This window comes from Elephantulus edwardii, unplaced genomic scaffold (assembly GCF_000299155.1).
Source record: "Elephantulus edwardii isolate Elephantulus edwardi_28Jun2011 unplaced genomic scaffold, EleEdw1.0 scaffold00278, whole genome shotgun sequence".
Classification (NCBI taxonomy): domain Eukaryota; kingdom Metazoa; phylum Chordata; class Mammalia; order Macroscelidea; family Macroscelididae; genus Elephantulus; species Elephantulus edwardii.
In genome coordinates this window covers 285,469-306,513 of record NW_006400028.1, presented here as the reverse complement: position 1 = coordinate 306,513, position 21,045 = coordinate 285,469, and the positions used below count along the sequence as shown (strand labels likewise).

General features: G+C 39.1%; 1 protein-coding gene across 4 annotated transcripts in view; it reads left to right on the top strand.

Moving 5' to 3' along the window:
* SCN8A (sodium channel, voltage gated, type VIII, alpha subunit) overlaps window positions 1-21,045 on the top strand; it is a 352,497-nt gene that overhangs the window by 231,534 nt on the left and 99,918 nt on the right. For 3 of the 4 annotated variants that reach the window (XM_006900213.1, XM_006900211.1, XM_006900212.1), the window contains one exon: window positions 8,273-8,635. In XM_006900213.1, coding sequence (XP_006900275.1) covers window positions 8,273-8,635 — 363 coding nt within the window. Of the gene's footprint in view, window positions 1-8,272; window positions 8,669-21,045 lie in introns of all 4 variants that reach the window. The other variant, XM_006900210.1, reaches the window with a different exon arrangement.

Below are 21,045 nucleotides of genomic sequence, written 5' to 3'. Positions count from 1 at the left end.
ACAACAACAACAACACATTGTATATAATTACTTTTTTATCTATCCCTGTTGTCACCCCCACTTTTCAAGTCCCCATTGACTCCTTCCTCTTCCTGCACCACCACACACTTCTGTTATCCGAGTGATTCCTCCCTTCTCCTTTTCTGTCCCCTCTTTTCTCCTTCCCCCTTTGAACATTTATACATAGCTTTCAACTGCATAAGAAATTAGAAACCTCATTGAAGGAAAAAAGAGGTTGTGTAAGGGATTTAAATAAAATGTTGAAGATGTGGAATAGTTACTAAGAAGAATATGGGAGGAAATTCCCTTAATCAGGTTTACTATTTAGTTGTTATTTAAAATATAACAGAGCAAATCATATGTCACTTTAACAATTTCTACATGTATAATTGGCACTGATTACATTCTTGAAATTGTGCTGGACACCTCCCCCTTTTCCAAATGGTTCCTCTTCCATTAACATAAACTCCTGTTCTTTATGCTTTCTATCCTGACCTTTTTAAAAGTTGGTGTTAGCCATTTGATCCCATGTACTCGTTGTTTTAAAGAACACAGTGTTCAAGGCACTCCGTTTCAGTTCTTTAGCATGGAGTTCAGAGCGCTTCCTCCATCTCTCAGCGTGGACACAAACTGCCTTTTGAGTATTTTCTGCCACCATGTCCCCTCAGGTATTCTAAACTTAAACCAGCAGATGTTTCTCATCCATGACCTTTGTTTGCCACCTTCTGTGGTTTGCTTCCAAGGCACTCTCTCTAAAATCTCATACTTTTCCACTTAAGAATAACCACAGTATACTTCTTTATAGCTTTCTCTCAAAAACAACTTTCCTAGTCTCTTTCCCACATTTCACACCCAACTGGGAATTATCACTCTATATTTCCATTATGTTTTATATGCAACTTTCTTTGTTGCTTTTTATTATATCTGACATTATATTTAAATGGATTGAGGAGTTTCAAGAAAGCTCTGGTGGCCTGGCTGCACTACAGTCCCAAAGGCATGCCATTCTAATCTACCATCCTACTCGGAAGAAGGATGGGCAGTCTCCTCTCATGAGACTGACAGCCTCTGAAAACCTGCTGGGGGGTCAGCTATGAGTGAGTGGGTTCCCACTTGCCTGAACACAACAACAGGCTTTCTTTAGGGAGTTCCGGTGGCCTAGTTATAGGAAACTGCACTGCCAACCTAGTGGCAGGCAGTTCAAATCCACTAACTGCTTCTCGGGAGAAAGATCTCATGCAGTTTAATTTGCTGCCTTTGAAAACCTGCTGGAGGGTCAGCTATTAGTGAGTTCCTCTTGACAAGGCCTTCTTTATGGCCTGGGACTATCTCTGGCTTAATGTCACCTCCCCTTTCTTGTAGTTCAGCCACTTTGGTAAACAATGATTTTGGCTTTGTTGTAAATGAGATTCCTATCCCTGTCTTGAGTGCTGTCACTGCCCTAGTTAATATAATAGGCATTTAAACTTTACTATTGAAGAGTCTCTGATTAATCTATAGGCTTTAGCACAGTAACACTAATTGTTCCCTATTTTTAAAAAATTAAAAAGAAGAAAAATAAAAAAGAAAAAAATGGGCTTCTCAGATGTTCTCCTTAGCATGAAAATATTCACTTCTTCTAATTCCCAATCTCAAAAAAATACACATTCCTAGAGGCGATGCCTGACTGCCAAGACTTGTTTAGAAGGTCCTTTGTAGTCATATTCTTTGGCCTTGGAATGTCCTACAGCACCTGTGAATTTATCTGGAAGAATAGTTTAGGAGACAAAGGCCTAGAGAGATTAGCTCATCTATCCATTGTTGTAAGTTTCATCATTTCTCCAAGTCATCTATGACTCGATGGCACTTAACAACAATAACAACAACAACATAGAGAGATCTCAGTTGGCCTAGTGGACAGAAAGTGATGCTACCAAGCCAAAAGTGGGTGATATTTTAATCTGGAGCCCTCATGCCTGTTTTTAATTGTTTAATTCTTCGAAGTGGATAGCACTGGTCTGTCCACTTGCTGTACAGAGGTAATTCATGGTTGCTGTGATGCTGAACACTGTAACAATGATGTGTCAAATGTGATAATGGTTACCCATGGGGGACAGTGTTTGGTGGAGCTTCCCGATTAAAACAAGCTTGGAAAGCAGGAGTGGCATCCACTTTCTAAATAGCTTGCCTCCGGAAACCCTCTGAACTTGGAGAGAGGATGAAAGTTATACAAATGTTTAGGTCTTTCATTCATAGGGTCGCTATGAGTTGTCTACGACTCCACAGCACTTAACAACAACATCCATTGTTATAAAGCTAGGAGGTACTTGAGCCAGGAATTTGAACCCAGGTGCGTTTGACTCTGAAGCTTGTACTCCTGAACAATACATTCTCTATCCAAAGAGCTCTCTCTTCGACTGGTTATTAAGGAATGTGGCTTCACTTTCCACTCTATGTAGTCAGTTCCCTTTACTTTTACTTCTGAGATCCCCTGATCATTTCCTACTCAACCCATTTCCCACTCATTTCTCTATGAAGATTCTGTTCTGTCTTTGAGGTGCAGGGTCATTTATAAGTACTAACTTGAGTCCATTTTTGTGAAGTACTTGAATTGTTTATTATATTGTAATTATTAGTATTATAGCAATTTTTCATGTGAAGACCTCTTTCTGTCTTTATAAATTAGTGAGGACTCCAAAGAGCTTTTTAAAAAATGTTATGTTCATTTATATTTTAGAAATCATCATTGATAATTTAAAATACTTTTTTACAACTTTATTTTAAAATACTGAGTCCATTACATGTTTAATACAAATAGCATATTTTTTTAAATTACTTGTTTTAATAAAATTAATGATAAAGTGATATCATTTCACATTTTTACAAATCTTTTTAATATCTAGCTTAGTAAAGATAAAAATGTCCTGTTTGCTCCTGCATTTGACCCATTGCCGTTTTTTTCAAATAAAATATTTTCAGAAAATACAGTTTCATATAAATACCTATCTGGAAAAGGGAAGAATACATAAATAGTCTTTTCAGATAATTATAGACATTTTTCTTTGATACTGTTCAAAAACTCAATAGTAATAATTTCTTAGTTTACTTGGAATGTAGAATCTGGAACTATGTTAAAAACTCCATACTCTGTTAACATTAAAAGCTGCTGTTCTGTATTACACTGTCCTATATCTTTTACTTTTGACTGTTGTGTACCATCATGCATTGATCATTTTTATTTTAAAATTATTTAAATCATTATTTTAAATGATTCACAGAGTTACATAAATCTTCCCAATGCTAACACATATTTAAAATATATATAAGCCATATTCTTGTAAAATGGCAAACCACTATGGAAAGCAATCTGGATTGTCCTTGGGAAGTTGGAAGTAGAAATATCATTTGGCCCAGAAATCTCACTTGTTGTTGATTGCTGTCTAGTTGAGCATGACTCAAAGCGAACAAAAGTCCTGAAGCCTTTCTATATCTGTCATCATTTATCAAAGTTCATAGTTTCCAGAAGCTTGTTGTTTAGATAGTGGATGCCACTCCTACTTCCAAATCCGTCTTAAACTGGGAGCTCCACCAAATACTGTCCACCATGGGTAACCATTATGGCATTTGACACCCCAGTGGCACAAAGTTCAGCATCACAGCAACCCCAGGTTACCTCAGTACAGCATATTGACAAAAGAGTGCTGTATCACTTAGAATAATGTTCCTCCAAAATAGAATCAACCAATTTTTAAATACAGAGGCCCTCCCCAACGTCTTGTTGACTCTAAATGAGAGGCTTAAATAAAGAAACAACCAATATAGTATGTTTTTGTTTTTATGTCCCATTGAGTCACCTGTGATGTATAGCGACTCTATGTTCAGCAGCTCTGAACCCTTCCCTGTCCTGAGCCAGTCTGACTAATTCCAACACACCAACCCCCATTTCCCAGGTACTGTATCAATCCATCTCATCTGCTATTAGGTGTCTATCCTAAAGAAATAAGAGCTGTGATATAAACTGACACACACATTCTCATTTTTTTATTGCAGCATTATTTATAATAGCAAAGAGCTGGGCGTAACCCATGTCTATCCATAGGCAAATGGCTAAAGAATATATGGTGTATTCACAAAGTAGAATATTATGCATTACTATAAAATGCTCAAGAATTTGTGAGATGCTTTACAGCATGGATGAATCTAGAACTAATTATGCTGAGTTATATAAGTCAGTCACAAAAAGATAATTATGGTACAATACCACTAATATAAATTTTTTTTAAAAATTACATTTTTACTCCCACCAACCTTCAGATCTCATCATAAAAGTCTTTATATATTAGGAAGCTGTCAGTATGACAGTGTTAGCTATATACTTTTGAAAAAAAATGAAAGATAGGCAAGCAACATGTGGCATCATCCTTAATGAGTTAGCCCAAAAGAAGCACTTCTTTGACAGTTTGAGTCCATCATTGGCTCTTAGGGAGAAAGATGGTCAGGTTCTTCCCATGTGATATTCAGCCTACACAAACTCACTAGAGGGTCAGCTAGGAATCCATTCCAACCTGACAGCAATGAGTTTTTAAAAAGTGTTTATCTCAAGCATCCACATACTATATGAACATCTGTTCTATTAAGAAAAAGTTGAGGTCCACAATGGAGATGTGTTCCCAGGGCATACTTGATTATACCTGAATTCAGTGTTCTGTGTTAAAGAAACTGAATGTGTGGGATGAAGCTTAAAGAAACCCCCATTCCTCCTATAGCCAGTCTTCAGATATTTCCATCTTTTGGCTGACCACACTTGTTAAGGTAGTATTTCTCAAACTATTGTATGCAAGACTAATTTCTGCTTTTTCCAGTTCTTCATGAACCAATACTATTGGAAAACACAATAACTGATTTCTAGAATTAAAACCTTCTTAAATGTTATGGAAATGTCACATTGTTATAACAGTTTCACTCCATTATTATATTTATCTCATTGCAAACAAGTAACAAACAGGTAAATTATCAACACACTAGTGTAGTGTCAGTCCCATTTTTTTAGTAGAACCAGTTCACAGAATTGAATCAATGCTGGTATACTCCAAACATATAGTTAATAGGAATAATAAGCAGTGAGCTGGAGGAGATTCTGACCCCTCTATCAGTCCAGTAACATAGAACTCATTCATTGCCAGTGAGTCAGAAATAACTTATAGTTAGTCCTCCAGTGGGTTTGTGGAGACTAAATTATATGGGAAAAGACTGCCCATCCTACTCCGACAGAACCACAGGTGGGTTTGAACCAGCAGAGAGGTGCCACCTTTGAGATAGCAGTGCAGCATCCTAGAGACCATGCCATCCAGCACCCTGGAAGATGGATGGATAACAGCTGATTGTATGTGTGACTGTTTAACACTCAGTAACCCCATCCACTCATAAATGAGGCCAAATAAACCTTAGAATCGAATCGGTGCCGCTCCTTTATCCTTAAGGATAAGGGTAGAAGAACAGAAGAAGGAAAGGAAATCAGAGATGCTTGATACCTGACTCCTCATTTCTAGAGAGATCTGTAGCTGTCTATAGGCATGTGGAATGCTCTGTATTTAACAGTGACATTTATGTAAAATAGTACATGACTATTATTGTGGCCCCAATGATCAAATTCACTTATTCTCTCAGACACTTTAATTGCATAGAGCTAAGGCAAGAAAAGGAGTTTCTCACAAGAGAAAGAAACAGGTCAGAGAATAGGGTAAGATAGAATTAGAAATATATAAGGAAATTGTACTGATCTGGGGACCGGGGATTTGTGCATTATAGGAACAAATTTAACTAACAAGTTAATGTTGGTCATTTTCTTAAACAAGCTAAATTAAAGGCTTTTAGGTTAGTGTGAAAATATATTTAAAGCATGTAATAAGATAAAATCATCTTATTAAAAAATAAATGTTGTCAGTGACATACAGAAATTGGCAATATTTTGATTATTCCATCCTTTTCTTTTGGGTTAAATAAGAGAGTAACTCATACAATTAATAGTTATTGATAAATCACATAAAGGGTTTTTTTTTATCCTTCCCAGAAACTAGACAAAGAATGCTTCTAAAAACTATGTAACAAACCTTTTGGCAAGTGAAGTGGTTTTATTACTTACTTTCAACAAAATTTCAAAAGGAGCTAATTGAATTGTCAACCAGTTGATCATTAAATAAGTTTTGCTTTAAAAAAAAAAAGGAAATCTTACTGATTGCTTACAATGTGATTTTTATCACATATAACTTGGAAACTATACAAAGTTATCACTAACTTGGAAAGTATTCAAAGAATTTGCATAACATTTCTGTAACATAATTCTCCCAAATCACTAGTTATTTATTTGAATAAGGTTTCTAATTTTTAAAAATCTATTCTTTAAAGAAGGGAGAATGTTGATGTTGACTCCTGTCTCCTTCTAATAACTGTTGTTGTTGTGTGCCATAGAATCGGAACTGACCCAAAACTGACCCTCTGCTGGATTTTCAGAGGCAATTAATCACAAGTAAGGAGATTGCCCATCCTTCTCCTGTGGAGCAGCTGTTTGCCTCGAACCTTGTGCCTTTGTGATTGCAGCACAGCTTCTTGACACTAGGCCATCAGAGCTCCCTAATAATTAGTAATTTCTATATATAAAAGAGAGCTTTGTGGCTTAATGATAAGAAGTTGTGTTACTAATTCAAAGGCATGTGATTTGAATCCATCAGCTACTCCACAGGTGAAAGATGGGCAGTCTCCTACGGTGTGATTTACAACCTCTGAAAACCCACTTAGAAGGTCAGCCATGAGTCGGTTCTGACTCAACAACACAGAGTAATAACTGTGTGTGTGTGTGTGTGTGTGTGTGTGTGTGTGTGTGTGTGTGTACACACACATATAAATATTTAGGTGTATCTTGCCCATCTCTTTAAACTAAATATATATATGTTAATCCATTTCTTTAAGAGATGTTTTAATAATATTTTCTTATAATTACTTATCAAAGCATATTTGTACTTGGGTAGCTTTGGCAAGTTGTATTGAGAATTATAAGGAAAACTCAATTCAGGAGAATTTGTTTTTTAAATAAAATTTTTCTTTTATACTGCATTACTTACAAAGTTGTATATATAGTTTTTCACGCCGGATCTTTCCCATTTCCCTTAGCCACCCCTCCCGTCCCCAATCAAATTGTGTGACCCGACGATTAACCCACACACACCTCCACCCCCCCACCATCCACTCACTCCCTCAAAACCACCACCACCCTGCCCATCCTCACCCCTCTGCTCCCCACCTCTGCTGGATTCTCATATATGATCTACAATAATGGTCTCATTCAGTATTTGTCAGGGAATTTTAAAATTTCTTAGAGACTCATGGTCACAAGAAATTTTTTAAAGTTTAAGTACCATTTGTTTATAATTATTTTGTTATAGAAAAATGTTTAAGAATGATGCTAACATGTCAAACCATGAAAGTATACATTAGCATGAACTTTCTAGGGAATGTAAAATGAAAATGTGAGTCAAAGGAGAAAAAATGCAAACCTATTTCTCAGTAGTAAAGAAGAACTTTCTTTAAAGTGTCTATTTACAGTATACTGGTAATTATGTAGGTTATTCATTTAAACTTCTGATGAAAAAGAATTTTTTATATTGCCTTTAAAATGGAGTGAAGATAATGAATTTTTTTCCTAATAAAAAAAATAAGTAAATGAGTACAAAGGTTTGAAGACCACTTGCTCTCCAAGGCATAACCCCACTGCGAGAATGGAAAGGGATGTTCGCACTATTTAAATGCTCCCATTCAGCATTGCTAACTTGAGTAGGCTAAGCGCAAATTGCGTATGAGCCTTTGTAGCTGGGTTCGGTTAGAGTAGGTTAAAGGTGACGACGAGTGTACTCGAACTCACAGTGACCCTATGAACAATGAATCTCAACCTTGCCCTGTCTTGTGCCATGTTCATCACTGAAATAAGAAACAGGCGCACTGAGGGGTCTGCATAGGAATCAGCCACAGAAAGAGAAGCATCTTACCAATCAATGCATGCACAAAGTGAATAGAATTTTTTAGATTTTAAACTAGCAAAAGATACTATAAATCAAGACGTGAGTAATAATGGGTGAACAGTAGTAGATAGTCAACAACTAGAAGCACTTTCTGGAAACACTTCTGATAATAGGAATGCAAAGTTACGGGCCTGCCTGGTTGGGGAAACCTGACCACCTTTGTTTAACCTGTAAGGGTTCCGTTCCACAACTCATCTCTCTCTTATTTTCTTGCCTTCCAGTCACTGCTCAGCATTCCCGGCTCTCCATTCCTCTCCCGCCACAACAGCAAAAGCAGCATCTTCAGTTTCCGGGGGCCCGGGCGGTTCCGAGACCCGGGTTCGGAGAACGAGTTTGCAGATGACGAGCACAGCACAGTGGAGGAGAGCGAGGGGCGCCGGGACTCGCTCTTCATCCCCATCCGGGCGCGCGAGCGCCGCAGCAGCTACAGCGGCTACAGCGGCTACAGCCAGGGCAGCCGCTCCTCGCGCATCTTCCCCAGCCTGCGGCGCAGCGTGAAGCGCAACAGCACGGTGGACTGCAACGGCGTGGTGTCCCTCATCGGCGGCCCCGGCTCCCACATCGGCGGGCGTCTCCTGCCAGAGGTGAAAATAGATAAGGCAGCTACCGATGACAGTGTAAGGAAGTAAACAAATAGATCGAGGCTAGGCATGGCAGTCTCTCCCGCTCCTGTCCTCTCTTCCCTGCGCTGACCATTTGACCATTCCACCTCATGTGTCCCCTCCACAGTCTCCCCCTAACTCTTTTTACCCTATATTTTTTCCTTCTCTTCCTCTTGATTTCTTACTACTTGTTTTTCAGTCCTTTCTCTCTTACTTTCCTTCTTTTATTCTTCACTTTGATTTCTCCCGTCTTCCTCCACTGTTCCTTATTATATTCTTTTTGCTCCCCGTCGGTTCTATTTGACCTCCTTGTTTCTCTTCATCCTTGCATCTCTCTATCTTTCTCTCTCCCTCCCCCCCCCCCCCCACCCCTGCTTTGACTGACTGAATGCCTCTGGCCAGCGGATCCTACCCAGATGGAATGAGAATGGCGTATTGCCGTTGACCGATGACCACCAGTGACCCAAGTCTGAGCCGGTTTGGAACTATCATGGCTTCTCTCTCTCACCAACTCTTCTCCTTTCCTAGGGAGACAGCTTGGAACTTAAAGCTCTTATTATTTTTTTTCTTTCTATTAGGAAGTCTTCTGTCATTTTTTGAATAGTTTTCCAGCTCTCTGCAAGGAGATGCTGTTTTTCCAAAGAGAAACGTGTCCATGCTGTGAGGGTGAGAGATATGCATGTGGAAAAGGCAAGGAGAGGGTGAGGAGACCAGTGTGAAACTGGACCTGGACTTTCCTAAGGGATGAAACTGGAAGTAAAGGAAGGAAGAGTGGGAGGCTGGGGCAAGAACACATGGTGTATGGGGGAGGAAGGGAAGCAAAAGATGAATTTTAAATGTAATCAAATGTCAGGCTCAGAGGAGTTGCGTGTAATAGCTTCACAAAAATCACTTGTCTAGGGGTTTGAATAATGGTTTCTCTCTTTGGAAAAGCCATCTCTTAACATTTCTTTAAATTCTAAGCTGTTTATACCGTTTTTAAGTTTTAAATTCATGTAACCTCAACGATCCTAATCCTTCCTGCCTCGAATTCTCTAACTTCCCCTGGTCCTTCCTTAGCTGTTATAAGCTCTTGGAGATAGCATGTCAGGCAATTTTATTCTAACACCTCAGTGTTCTCTAACACAGCATGGAGCTGACCAGTCTTAATTAGCATGATGCATGTGTGGAAGTAAACTGGACAATGGTGGATGAAATTACTCAGACTGTGCTGTAATTAGCATTTGAGAGCAGTTGTTGCTTCTACAGATAAAAATTCAGAAGTCAGTTTGGAGGCTGGGTTTTCTCTCCCGATTTTTTTCTTTTTATAGCACAATACTTTCTTCTTTACATTTGTTCAGCCTTTTACAAATAAAAAACCCCTACTTTTGAAGTCATGATTTAATCTGAAATGAGTAAAGGCTGACAAAGTCAAGATGATTATTCTGTTCCCTGGAAAGAGTAACAGGCTGAGAGAACTTGTTTATCTTAAATTACTCGGCTCATCAGTAGCTCATCAGAAGCTCAAAACTTCAGTCTCTCCCTTAACTTTGTTGTCTTCTCCACCTAGTCTTTAGCCGTTACTCTTCAGGAAGAGGACTGTTTCTTTAAGATCCACAATAGAAGTGTCCATAGAGTCTCCTCAAAACCAAATAGTTGATTGAAATAAAAAGTTATAGATTATAATCTTTAAATTTAATTTTTCTTTTCTTTTCACTGATTATGTGTCCAGGGGCGCTCTAATGACAGAGATTGTAAAGAGTTGCTCTGCCAACCACCTCTCTGTCAGCTCACAGCCACCAGCCACCCCAAGGGAGAAAGATGGACAGTCTCCTTCCATGTAATTTACAGCCTCCAAAAACTCACTGGGGGTTCAGCTAGAAGTCCGTTCAGATTCAGTGGGAATGAGAGAAAGAGAATTATGTGTCTAGGGTAAATTTTACTTCTAGAATTTGATAATTTAGAAATTTTATTTAAAAAAATAAGCAATCTCAAAAAAATGTGAGCTGGAACAGCACTGGCAGTATAGGTGGCACAGCTAAAATTTGAAGAATGACATTGAATTTTGGAATCCTGACAGTTTTTTAAAATGTTATAGACTGGTAATATCTCTTGCTTTTTCTCTCATGAGAAAAGGTGGCCAGAAAGAAGCTTGAGGCAAATGAGTGGCTTTGGAGTATTGTTTTTGTGTGTTTGTTTTATCTTGGTTTTAGCAACTTCTGTTGTGCTGTGTGGGAGAAATAATTGAAAGCAGATGGCAAGAGAGGTTTAATAACTTGTGGAGATGAAACTTGAACCAAGATCTTTCTGATGCCAAAGAAAACTTGCTGACAGCTTAAATATTAGCTCCTTTGGGAAAAGGGGAAAACAGTAATTTATCTTAAATTGTTGTTACTAATTGCCATGGAATCAACTTCCACGCATAGTAAAAGAGAAGGCAGTGATGGCCAGACCTGTGCCATCTCCATAATCATTGGTGTGGCCCATCCACTATTGCAGCCACTGTGTATTTTTAGTGCCTTCCACCCTACAAGGACCTCAGATGGCCCAGTCATTAGGAGTGCAGCTAACCCAAAAGTCATACCTCTCGGGGAATTCAAATCTGAGGGAGAAGAATGGACAAATCTCCTCTTTTGCAATTTACAACCTCAGAATCCGCTAGATTTCCAACTTGAAGGAAGTGAGCAAATGAATCCAAACTAGGAAACTCATCCTCCAGCATTAAATCAGATCATATTCTCTTTTCAGCCACAGAGTTTTCATTAGGTAGGTTTCTTCCTAGCCTGCCATAGACTAGAAGCTCCACTAAAGACTGTCGACCAGGGGTGACCCTGGCATATTTGAAACGCTAGTGGCACAGCTTCTAGCATCGTACTGACAGACTAGCATCACGGTGTGACACCCTGATGGGAAATCAGCTTATCTTAGAAGGAGACAATATTTTACTAATTTTTATATGCAGCCAAGGCCAGATTGCTTTCAACACTATAGGATGTCTCTATAGCCAAGCCATTTTTCACATGAGAGAGAATCTGATTTAGATTTCCATCCCTTCCGTTTGTTTATGTTCTGACACAAGGAGCAATAGCCAGCATTGCTAGTGGGAATATGGGATGGTGTAATGTCTTCACCTAAGCCATTAGAATGCTCCTAGGCATGAAGACTCATGCTTCCTGCAGGGTTGTTGTGGTGGTTGTGTAAATTAGGTGAATGAACATGTGAAATAGTTCATGGCAAGCCTTTAATGAGGTGATATTTGGATATCTTTTCTTAAGGAATATGAAATTCCTTAATTTGAGCCTGAGGTTAAAACACATATGTGGCATATCTTAAGCATTACTGTTGAGTGAGAAAAGTTTGAGGACCCCTTCTATTCCTTGGAGGAGGATATGATATGAGTACAACTCATCCCAACTCTATGAACAAAAGATCTGAGCCCCATTCTAGTCTATACCATCCTCACTCTTCACGACACACAAGAGCCCAGTGCAGCAGCCACAGTATCATTCCACCCAGTCAAGGGTCTCCTCTCCTTCATGGACCCTTCCTAGCATCATATATACAAAAAAAAAAGACACAAACACCACGCAACACCACAAACCCAACCCTGAAAACACACAATCACAAAACTTACACGCAAATTGTTCATAAAAAGCATTATCCAACCCAAAAGTGGGAAGAACCCAACTGTCCATCAGCTAGTAGATGGATAAGCAAAATGTGGAGTGGAGATGTAATTGTAAACTCACTGCTGTCGAGTCACTTCCTGCTCATAGTGACCCCCGATAGGTAAAAGCAGGACTGCCCTAAGAGTTTCCAAGGCAGAAGCCACATCATTCTCCTGTGGAACAGCTGGTGAATTCAAACCACCAGCCTTGAAGCTGAGGGGTTAGCCTCTATACCACAGGGCTTCTGCTGTATCTATACAATGGGGTATTATTTGGCCATTTAAAAAAAATAACTACTGATAAAGGCGCCCACATCAACAGAGAACTACCAGAAGTCCAGGCTGGTTTCAGAAGGGGTCGTGGTACTAGAGATATTGTAGCTGATGTTAGATGGATCTTGGCTGAAAGTAGGGAATACCAGAGGAATGTCTATCTGTGTTTCATTGACTATGCAAAGGCATTTGACTGTGTAGATCATAACAAACTGTGGCTGACTCTGAGAAGAATGGGAATCCCAGAACACTTGATCGTTCTAATGCGAAACTTATACTTAGACCAGGAGGCAGTCGTCAGAACAGAGCAAGGGAACACTGCATGGTTCAAAATTGGGGAGGGCGTATGCCAGGGATGCATCCTATCTCCATACCTTTTCAACCTATATGCAGAACAGATTATCCGGGAGACTGGGCTCTATGAGGAGAAATGTGGGGTCAGGATTGGTGGACGATTTATCAACAATCTGCGTTATGCGGATGACACAACCCTGCTTGCTGAAACTGAGGAGGACCTGAAGCGCCTGCTGCAGAGTGTCAAGGATTGAGGCTCAATGTCAAGAAGACAAAGATTCTCACCACTGGACCAATCGGCAGCATCAGGATGGATGGTGAAGAGACTGAGATTGTACACAGCTTTAGTTTGCTTGGCTCCATAGTCAACAGTCTTGGCACCAGCAGCCAGGAAATTAAAAGGCGCATTGCCATGGGAAAGTCTGCTGTTAGGGACCTCTCCAAAGTGCTGAAGAGCAGTGGTGTCTCTCTGGAGACTAAGGTGCATCTGATACAGGCCATGGTCTTTGCAATCACCTGTTATGCATCAGAGAGTTGGACAATGACCAAGGAGGATAGAAGGAGAACTGATGCCTTTGAGCTGTGGTGCTGGAGAAGAGTACTGAGAATACCATGGACTGCTAGGAAAACAAATAGATTTGTCCTGGAGAGGGTTAAACCGGGTGGCTCCTTGGAGGCAAGGATTCTGAGGCTCCGTCTAACTTACTTCGGACATGTAGTGAGGAGAGACCGGTCCTTGGAGAGGGACATCATGCTTGGGAGGGTGGGGGGATGGCGTATGAGAGGAAGGCCCTCTATGAGGTGGATTGATTCAGTGACTGGGATAATTGGGATGGGAGTGTCAGAGACAGTGCGATTGGCACAGGACAGAGCGGAGTTTAGGGCTGTTGTACATAGGGTCACTATGAGTCGCAGGTGACTCGACGGCACATAACAACAACAACAACTGATAAAGGCTACAGTGTGGATGAACCTCGAAAAACTTATGCTAAGTGGGACAATGACTAGTTAGAATAGAAGGAGAATTGATGTCTTTGAGCTGTGGTGTTGGAGAAGAGTGTTGAATATACCATGGACTACGAAGAAAATGAAAACGTTCATGCTGAAGAGGGTTAAACCAGGCTGCTACTTGGAGGCAAGGATTCTGAGGCTTCGTGTGACTTTGGACATGTTACAAGGAGAGACCGGTCCTTGGAGAGGAACGTCATGCTTGGGAGGGTGGAGGGACAACACAGGAGAGGAAGACCCTTGATGAGGTGGATTGATTCAGTAACTGGGATAATGTGGGTAGATGTGTTGGAGACAGTGAGATTGGCACAGGATAGAGAAGGGTTTAGGGCTATTCTACATAGGGGCGCTTTGAGTCACAGGTGACTCTACGACACTTAACAACAACAACAAGTGAAAAAAGCCAAACACACTCTATGATTTCCTTTACATGGACTATCCATAGTAGGCAACTCCATAGAGATAGCAGATTAGTAGTTACCAGAGATTGTAGGGAATGACTCCTAACAGGTTGAGGGTTTCTCTGCTGTGATTGAAGTGGTCTGGAATTAGGTAGTTGTGATAGTTATCCTTGGTGAATATACCAAAAATCCACTGAATTGAGCACTTAAAATACTAACATTTATGTTATACAAAATTTATTTTTTTATTTTTATTATGTGTGTGTGTGTGTGTGTGTGTGTGTGTGTGTGTGTACCGTCAAATCAGATTTGACTGGTACAGGAGGAAATTGTTCCTCCTTCTCCAGCAAAGCATCTGGTGGATTTGAACCGCTCACCTCTCAGATTGCAATGCACCTTCTTGCCACTAGGCCACCAGAGCTCGCTCCAACTTTTATTTTTTTAAATTACCACCCCCTTAAAAAAAAGAAGAAAAAAAAAGAGAATAGTAAAATAACCAGGACTTGCCATTTCCCCCCCTTTTTTTATTTTATACCATACTTTTTATTTCATAAATAGTATCTTTTTTAATTAATTTTAATGAAAAATCTCATCAAGGGTCTTCCTCTCTTGCACGTCCCTCCACTCTCCCAAGCATGATGTCCCTCTCTAAAGACTGTTCTTGTCTTGCAACAAGTCCAAAGTATGTCAGATGAAGTCTCAGAATCCTTGCCGCCAAGGAGCAGCCTGGTATCACCCTCTCTAGGATGAACTTGTTTGTCCTCGTAGCAGTCCATGGTATAGGAAACACTTCTCCAGCACCACAGCTCAAAGGCATCAATTCTCCTTCTGTCATCCCTAGTCATTGTCCAGCTTTCTTATGCATAGCAAGTAATTGCAAAGACCATGGACTGAATCAGGCACACCTTAGTCTCCAGACTGACATTGTTGCTCTTCAGTACTTTAGAGAGGTCTCTGATAGCAGACTTTCCCAGTGCAATTTGTCTTTTAGTTTCCTGGCTGCTGGCACCAAGAGTGTTGATTGTGGAGCCAAGGAGACTAAAGCTGTTTAACGAATTAGTTTTTCTTAATAATGCAAATATGGTTCTCTTTGGGCATTAATTTAGCCCCTGACTTATACTGAGCACTTTTAAATTTGTCTTTCTTGGACACTTTTGGCTTATTAGTTCTCTCATTGCTCAGTCTGATCTGGTAAGTACCGATAACTTTTTTACGTTATACATATTTTCACCCATTGTGTTCATATTCAGTATCCCAATAGTACATTGGGTTATTCTCCCCAAGGGTTAACAAAATAGTGAGTAAAAAAGAAGTGAGGAATGAACTCTCTGATCAATAGATGATTGTTTAGAAAACTCCTGTCCACAAGACTTTCCCAGAGAATACATGCATACATACATTTTCAAATCAGTCTCTTCGCACCTCCATACAACTACTTCCACATTTTATGCCAGGTTTAAATTTTTGTACATGTGGAATATTTAATATTTTACAATATTAAAATATTGTATGTCAATATTTTAATCAGGCTTCTTTCTGCAATGAGATGTTTTCAAAAGAACTTCATGTTCTTTTGCTTATCAGTAGTTCATGCCTTTTATTTTTGAGTGGTATTTCATTGTATGAGTTTAGTACAGAGCTCTTCTAATATGGTGGACATTTAAGTTATTTCCAGTTTGTTACCATTATGAATAAGCTTGCAGTGAGCATACCTGTGTGACTTTTTTGTGGATATATGTTTTCATTGGATGTATGCCTCAGGGTGAAATCTCTTGGCCAAACCAAAAATGTATGTTTCATTTTAGAAGAGACAACGAAATAGCTCTTCAGAATAGGATACCATTTTTATGCTCCTGCAAACAATATTTTGGAAGCAGGAGTGGCAGCCACTTCCTAACCAACATGCCTCTGGAAAGTCTATGAACTTTGATATATGTCAGTAGTTATAGAGAGGCTTCAGGCCTTTTGTTCACAGGGTCACTATGAGTCGTGCTCTACTCAAAAGCAATCAACAACAACAAACAATATATTGGTTCCCATTATTTCGTATCATAGCCAGCATTTGGAGTTGTTAGCTTTTGATTTTAGCATCTTTGTCTATATAAAATATTGAAAAGAATGGGCCATCCACTTCCAAAATATAACAGGCCTTCGAAAACCCTATGTACAATAGAGCACTCATTGAGTAGAATAACAGATATGGTAACTGAGGCTGAGTCCTGAAATTTGGAATCACAAAGGAGAACAAACAGTTGTAAGCAAAAACTAATGACTGGAACATGGAATGTGAGAAGTGTGACTATAGGAAAACTGGGCATTGTTAAGAAAGAAATGGAACACATAAATATTGACATACTAGGTATTGGTGACATGAGATGGATGGCATGGGACATTTTGAATCCCACAATCATATGATCTGCTATGCTAGAGATGAAAAGGTGAGGAAAAAATGGTATTGCTTTCATAGCTAAAAAGGCCATTTCTCGATACATATTGAAATACAATGTTATGAGTGACAGGAAAATATCCATTTGCATACAAGGAAGATAATACCACTGTCATTCAAATTTATACACCAACAACCAGAGCCAAAGAGGAGGAAATAGTTTATTTCTATCAATGTTTGCAGTCAGAAATCAATCAAACATACAACCAAGATGCATTAATAATAATGGATGACTGGAATGCAAAATTGGAAACAGAGAAGAAAGATCAATAGTTGGAAAGCATGGACTTGGTGACAGAAATGAGGCTGGGGATAGAATTAATAGAATTCAGCACAATGATTTATTCATAGCAAATACATTTTATTTAAAAACCATAAGTGCTGGCTATGCACATGGATTTCACCTGACCGTATGCACACAAATCAGATTGATTATTGTGCATTTCTTTAATTACTAATAGTGATGAGCATCTTTTCTTTTGTTTATTGGCTTCTCCTGTATCTTCTTTTGTGAGCTGTTTGTTCAAATCTTTTACCTATATTTTAACTGGGTTTTTTGCCTTTGTGTTAGTTATTTGCTAGAGCTTTATATGCTCTAGAGTAAGTCCTTTTTTACATATGCATTCTAATTTTTATAAAGTCCAGTGTATCCTTTTTTTTTAATATTGTTTTTATATCTTGCACAAGAAACATTTGTCTCAAAGATCCTGATGATATTTTGTTTCTGTGAACTTTATGGTTCTTGGTTTTGCCTTCAAGTTTCTTGTTCTCCCAAAATCGGTTTTCGTATGTGATGTGAGATAGGGTCAACCTAGATGGATACCCAGTTTCTTTAGCACCATTTGTTAAAAAGCTTTTCCCTACTGAATTGAGTTATATATTAGTGAAAAATCAGTTGACACATACATGGCAGGTCAGATTGTGGTCGTTTCTGTTCCTTTGGTCTGTGTGTCTCTATCTATATCAATACTACATTTGCCTTGATTATTGTAACTTTGGGTTTTTTTTTGGGGGGGGTGTTTAAATATTTTTATTGATTTTCATATAACAATATCTTTACAGTATGTTTCATTCATATACATTTTCCCTACTAGTTTACAAAATTCTAATACAAATTTGAACAAATTCTTTCACTTTCCCTCACTCCCCCACCCATCAAGTTAATCCCCTCTTCCTCCTGTACATCTACATCCCTCTGCTTCCACCCTTTCTCACCCCTCCTGAATCCTTATACTCATTCTACAATAATGGTTTTATATAATATTTATCCTTATGGGACAGAGTTAGTTAACCCAGCGTAAAGCTCTCCAGTCCTTCCCAAGTTAGGTAATAATTTACAAAGTTATTGCTCCTGTGTGCTGCATAGTATTCCATTGTGTGAATGTACCATAATTTCTCAATCCATTCGTTTGTGGTTGGACATTTGGGCTGTTTCCATGTTCTTGTGATAGTGAATATTGCTGCTTTGTAATAAGTCTTGAAATGAGATAGTGTAAGCACTCTGACCAATAATAACAAGATCTCTGTTTTCCAATTCTAGATTCTTTGCATGTCCTTAGAAATTTTAGAATTATTTTGTCAGTTTGTTTAAAACATCTAGCTAGGATTTTGGTACTGAATACATTGAATCTATAGATTAATTTGAGGAAAAGGGACACCCTACTTTTATTGTTACATGCTATAATCTGTGTGAATGTTGCTTATTTTTTTTTTACATCTTTTACAGTTTCTCTCATCAAAATTATATATAGTAGGGATCCTATGCATCTTTCATTATATTCCTTCCTTAGTATTTGATACTTTTATAGCTATTATAAAAGGTATAGCTTTTAAATATTTATTTCTAAGTTTCTTGGTGGGTTGTGTTGTGAAGTACCGTCGAGTCACTTGTGACTCTTAGCAACCCTATTTACAACAGCCCTAAACCCTACCCTGCTCTATCTTGTGCCAGTTGCACTGCCTCCAACACACCCATTCCTATTACCCTAGTCACTGAATCAATACATCTATCTCATTGAGGGTCTTCCCCTCCTGCGCTGTCCCTCCACCCTCGCAAGCATGATGTCCCTCTCCAAGGACCGGTCCCTCCTTACAACATGTCCAAAGTATGTCAGATGAAGCCTCAGAATCCTTGCCTCCAAGGAGCAGCACAGTTTAACCCTCTCCAGGATGAATCTGTTTGTTTTCTTAACAGTCCATAGTACACGCAATACTCTTCTCTAGCACCACAGCTCAAAGGCATCAGTTCTCCTTTTATCCTCCCTAGTTATTGTCCAACACTCTGATGCATAACAAGTGATGGCAAAGACTATGGCCTGTGTCTAATGCACCTTAGTCTCCAGAGTGACACCATTGCTCTTCAGAACTTTGGAGAGGTCCCTAACAGCAGACTTTCCCATGGCAATACATCTTTTAATTTCCTGGCTACTGGTGCCAAATTGTTGACTGTGAGCCAAGCAAACTAAAGTTGTTAACAATCTCAATCTCTTCACTATCCATCCTGATGCTGCTAATTGGTCCAGTGGTGAGAATCTTTGTCTTTGATCCATATTGGAGGCTGCAGTCCTTGACTTTCTGCAGCAAGCACTTCAGGTCCTCCTCAGTTTCAGCAAGCAGGGTAGCAGGGTTGTGTCATCTGCATAATTCAGATTGTTGATAGATCTTCCACCAATCCTGATGCCACAATTGGTGGGTAGGATAGAAAAATGCAGATGATTTTTTTTTTATGTTGACATTTATCTTAGCAATCTAGTGCTGCGATAACAAAACAAACATATTTTTCTCTTACAGTTTTATGCTAAAGGCTAAAATTCCTAATTCAGCAGACACATCTAGGAGGAGCCCCTCTCTATCAGTTCTGGAGGAAGATGCTTGTTTCCTTCAGTATCTGTAGGCTTGGTCTTCCTTGGAGCTCTCCATGGCTCTTAGCCTTCCATGATGTTAAAGAACTTCCTGGTACAGGGGCTGGGTCCAAAAGGATGCACTCCACTCCTGGGAATTCTTTCTTGGTGATATTTAGGTCCCACTCCCCCCCTGTGCGCTCTAGAGAGGTCCTGACTGCTGGTTCCGAGAATGTTGATTGTTGATCCAAGCAAGATGAAATTGTTAACAATCTCATTCTTTTATCTGTCATGATACTGCCAATCCACCTGGTAAAGAGGATCTCTCTTTTCTTGATATTGAGATGTAATCCATATTGAAGACTGCAGTCCTTGACCTCTGTGGCAAACACTTCAAGTTCTCCTCAGTTCTGGTAAGCAGGGTTGTATCATCAGCATAATACATGTTATTGATGAATCTTCTTCCAATCCTGATGCCACAAGCTTCTTCATAAAGTCCAGCATCCTGGGTGATCTGTTTTTCAAGATTGATTTCTTGATTTTGAGCTATGCTGTGTTCCCTTGCTGTTCATATGACAGCTTCCTGTTCTAGGTATAGATTTTGCATTAGCACAATCAAGTGTTCTGGAATTCCTATTCTTCTTGATGTTAGCCACAATTTTTGTGATCCATATAGTCAAATGCCTTTGTATGTTGTTGTTGTTGTTGTTGTTGTTGTTGTTGTTAAGTGCTGTTGAGTCATAGGAGAGTCCTCAACGCTTGGGTGTCTCTCATCCTCTCTCCAGGTTCATAGGGTTTCCGAGGGCAAGCTATTACGGAAGTGGATGCCACTCCTCCTTCCAAGCTTGTTTTAATTGGGGAGCTCCAGCCCACACTGTCCGCATTGGGTAACCGACCATTAACGCTTTTGACACATCTGTGTCACAGTGTTCAGCCTCACAGCAACCACAAGTTACTGCTGTATGGCAAGTGGACACACCAGGGCTATATGATCTATAAATTATAAATATAAATCCTTCTGTTACTCTGAGCTTTCAGCCAAGATCCATCTGACATTGACAATCATAGCCCTAGTGCCATGGACACTTCTAAACCCAGTTTGTATTTCTGGCAGTTCTCTGTTCTCATTGTTTTGGATAATCTTCAACAAGATTTTTCACTGTTGTCTTTTATCAGATAAGAGATTTTATATTATATCTTTGTATACTGAAAATGTTTTTTAATAAAAAGTTACATTTTTGTCAAATTTCTTTTCTTGCATCTTTGATATAATCATGTGGCTTTTCTCCCCTTTTTTCTCACTGTGATAAATTAACTTTTTTTCTAGTATTAAACTGACATAGCTTTCCTATGATAAATCCTATTTCATCATAATTTATTATTATCTTTGGTATATATTGCTGGATTCTTTTTACTTATGTTTTTAGTATTTTTTAATTTCTGGTCAAGAAGATACTGGTCTGTCATTTTCTTTTCTAATAATG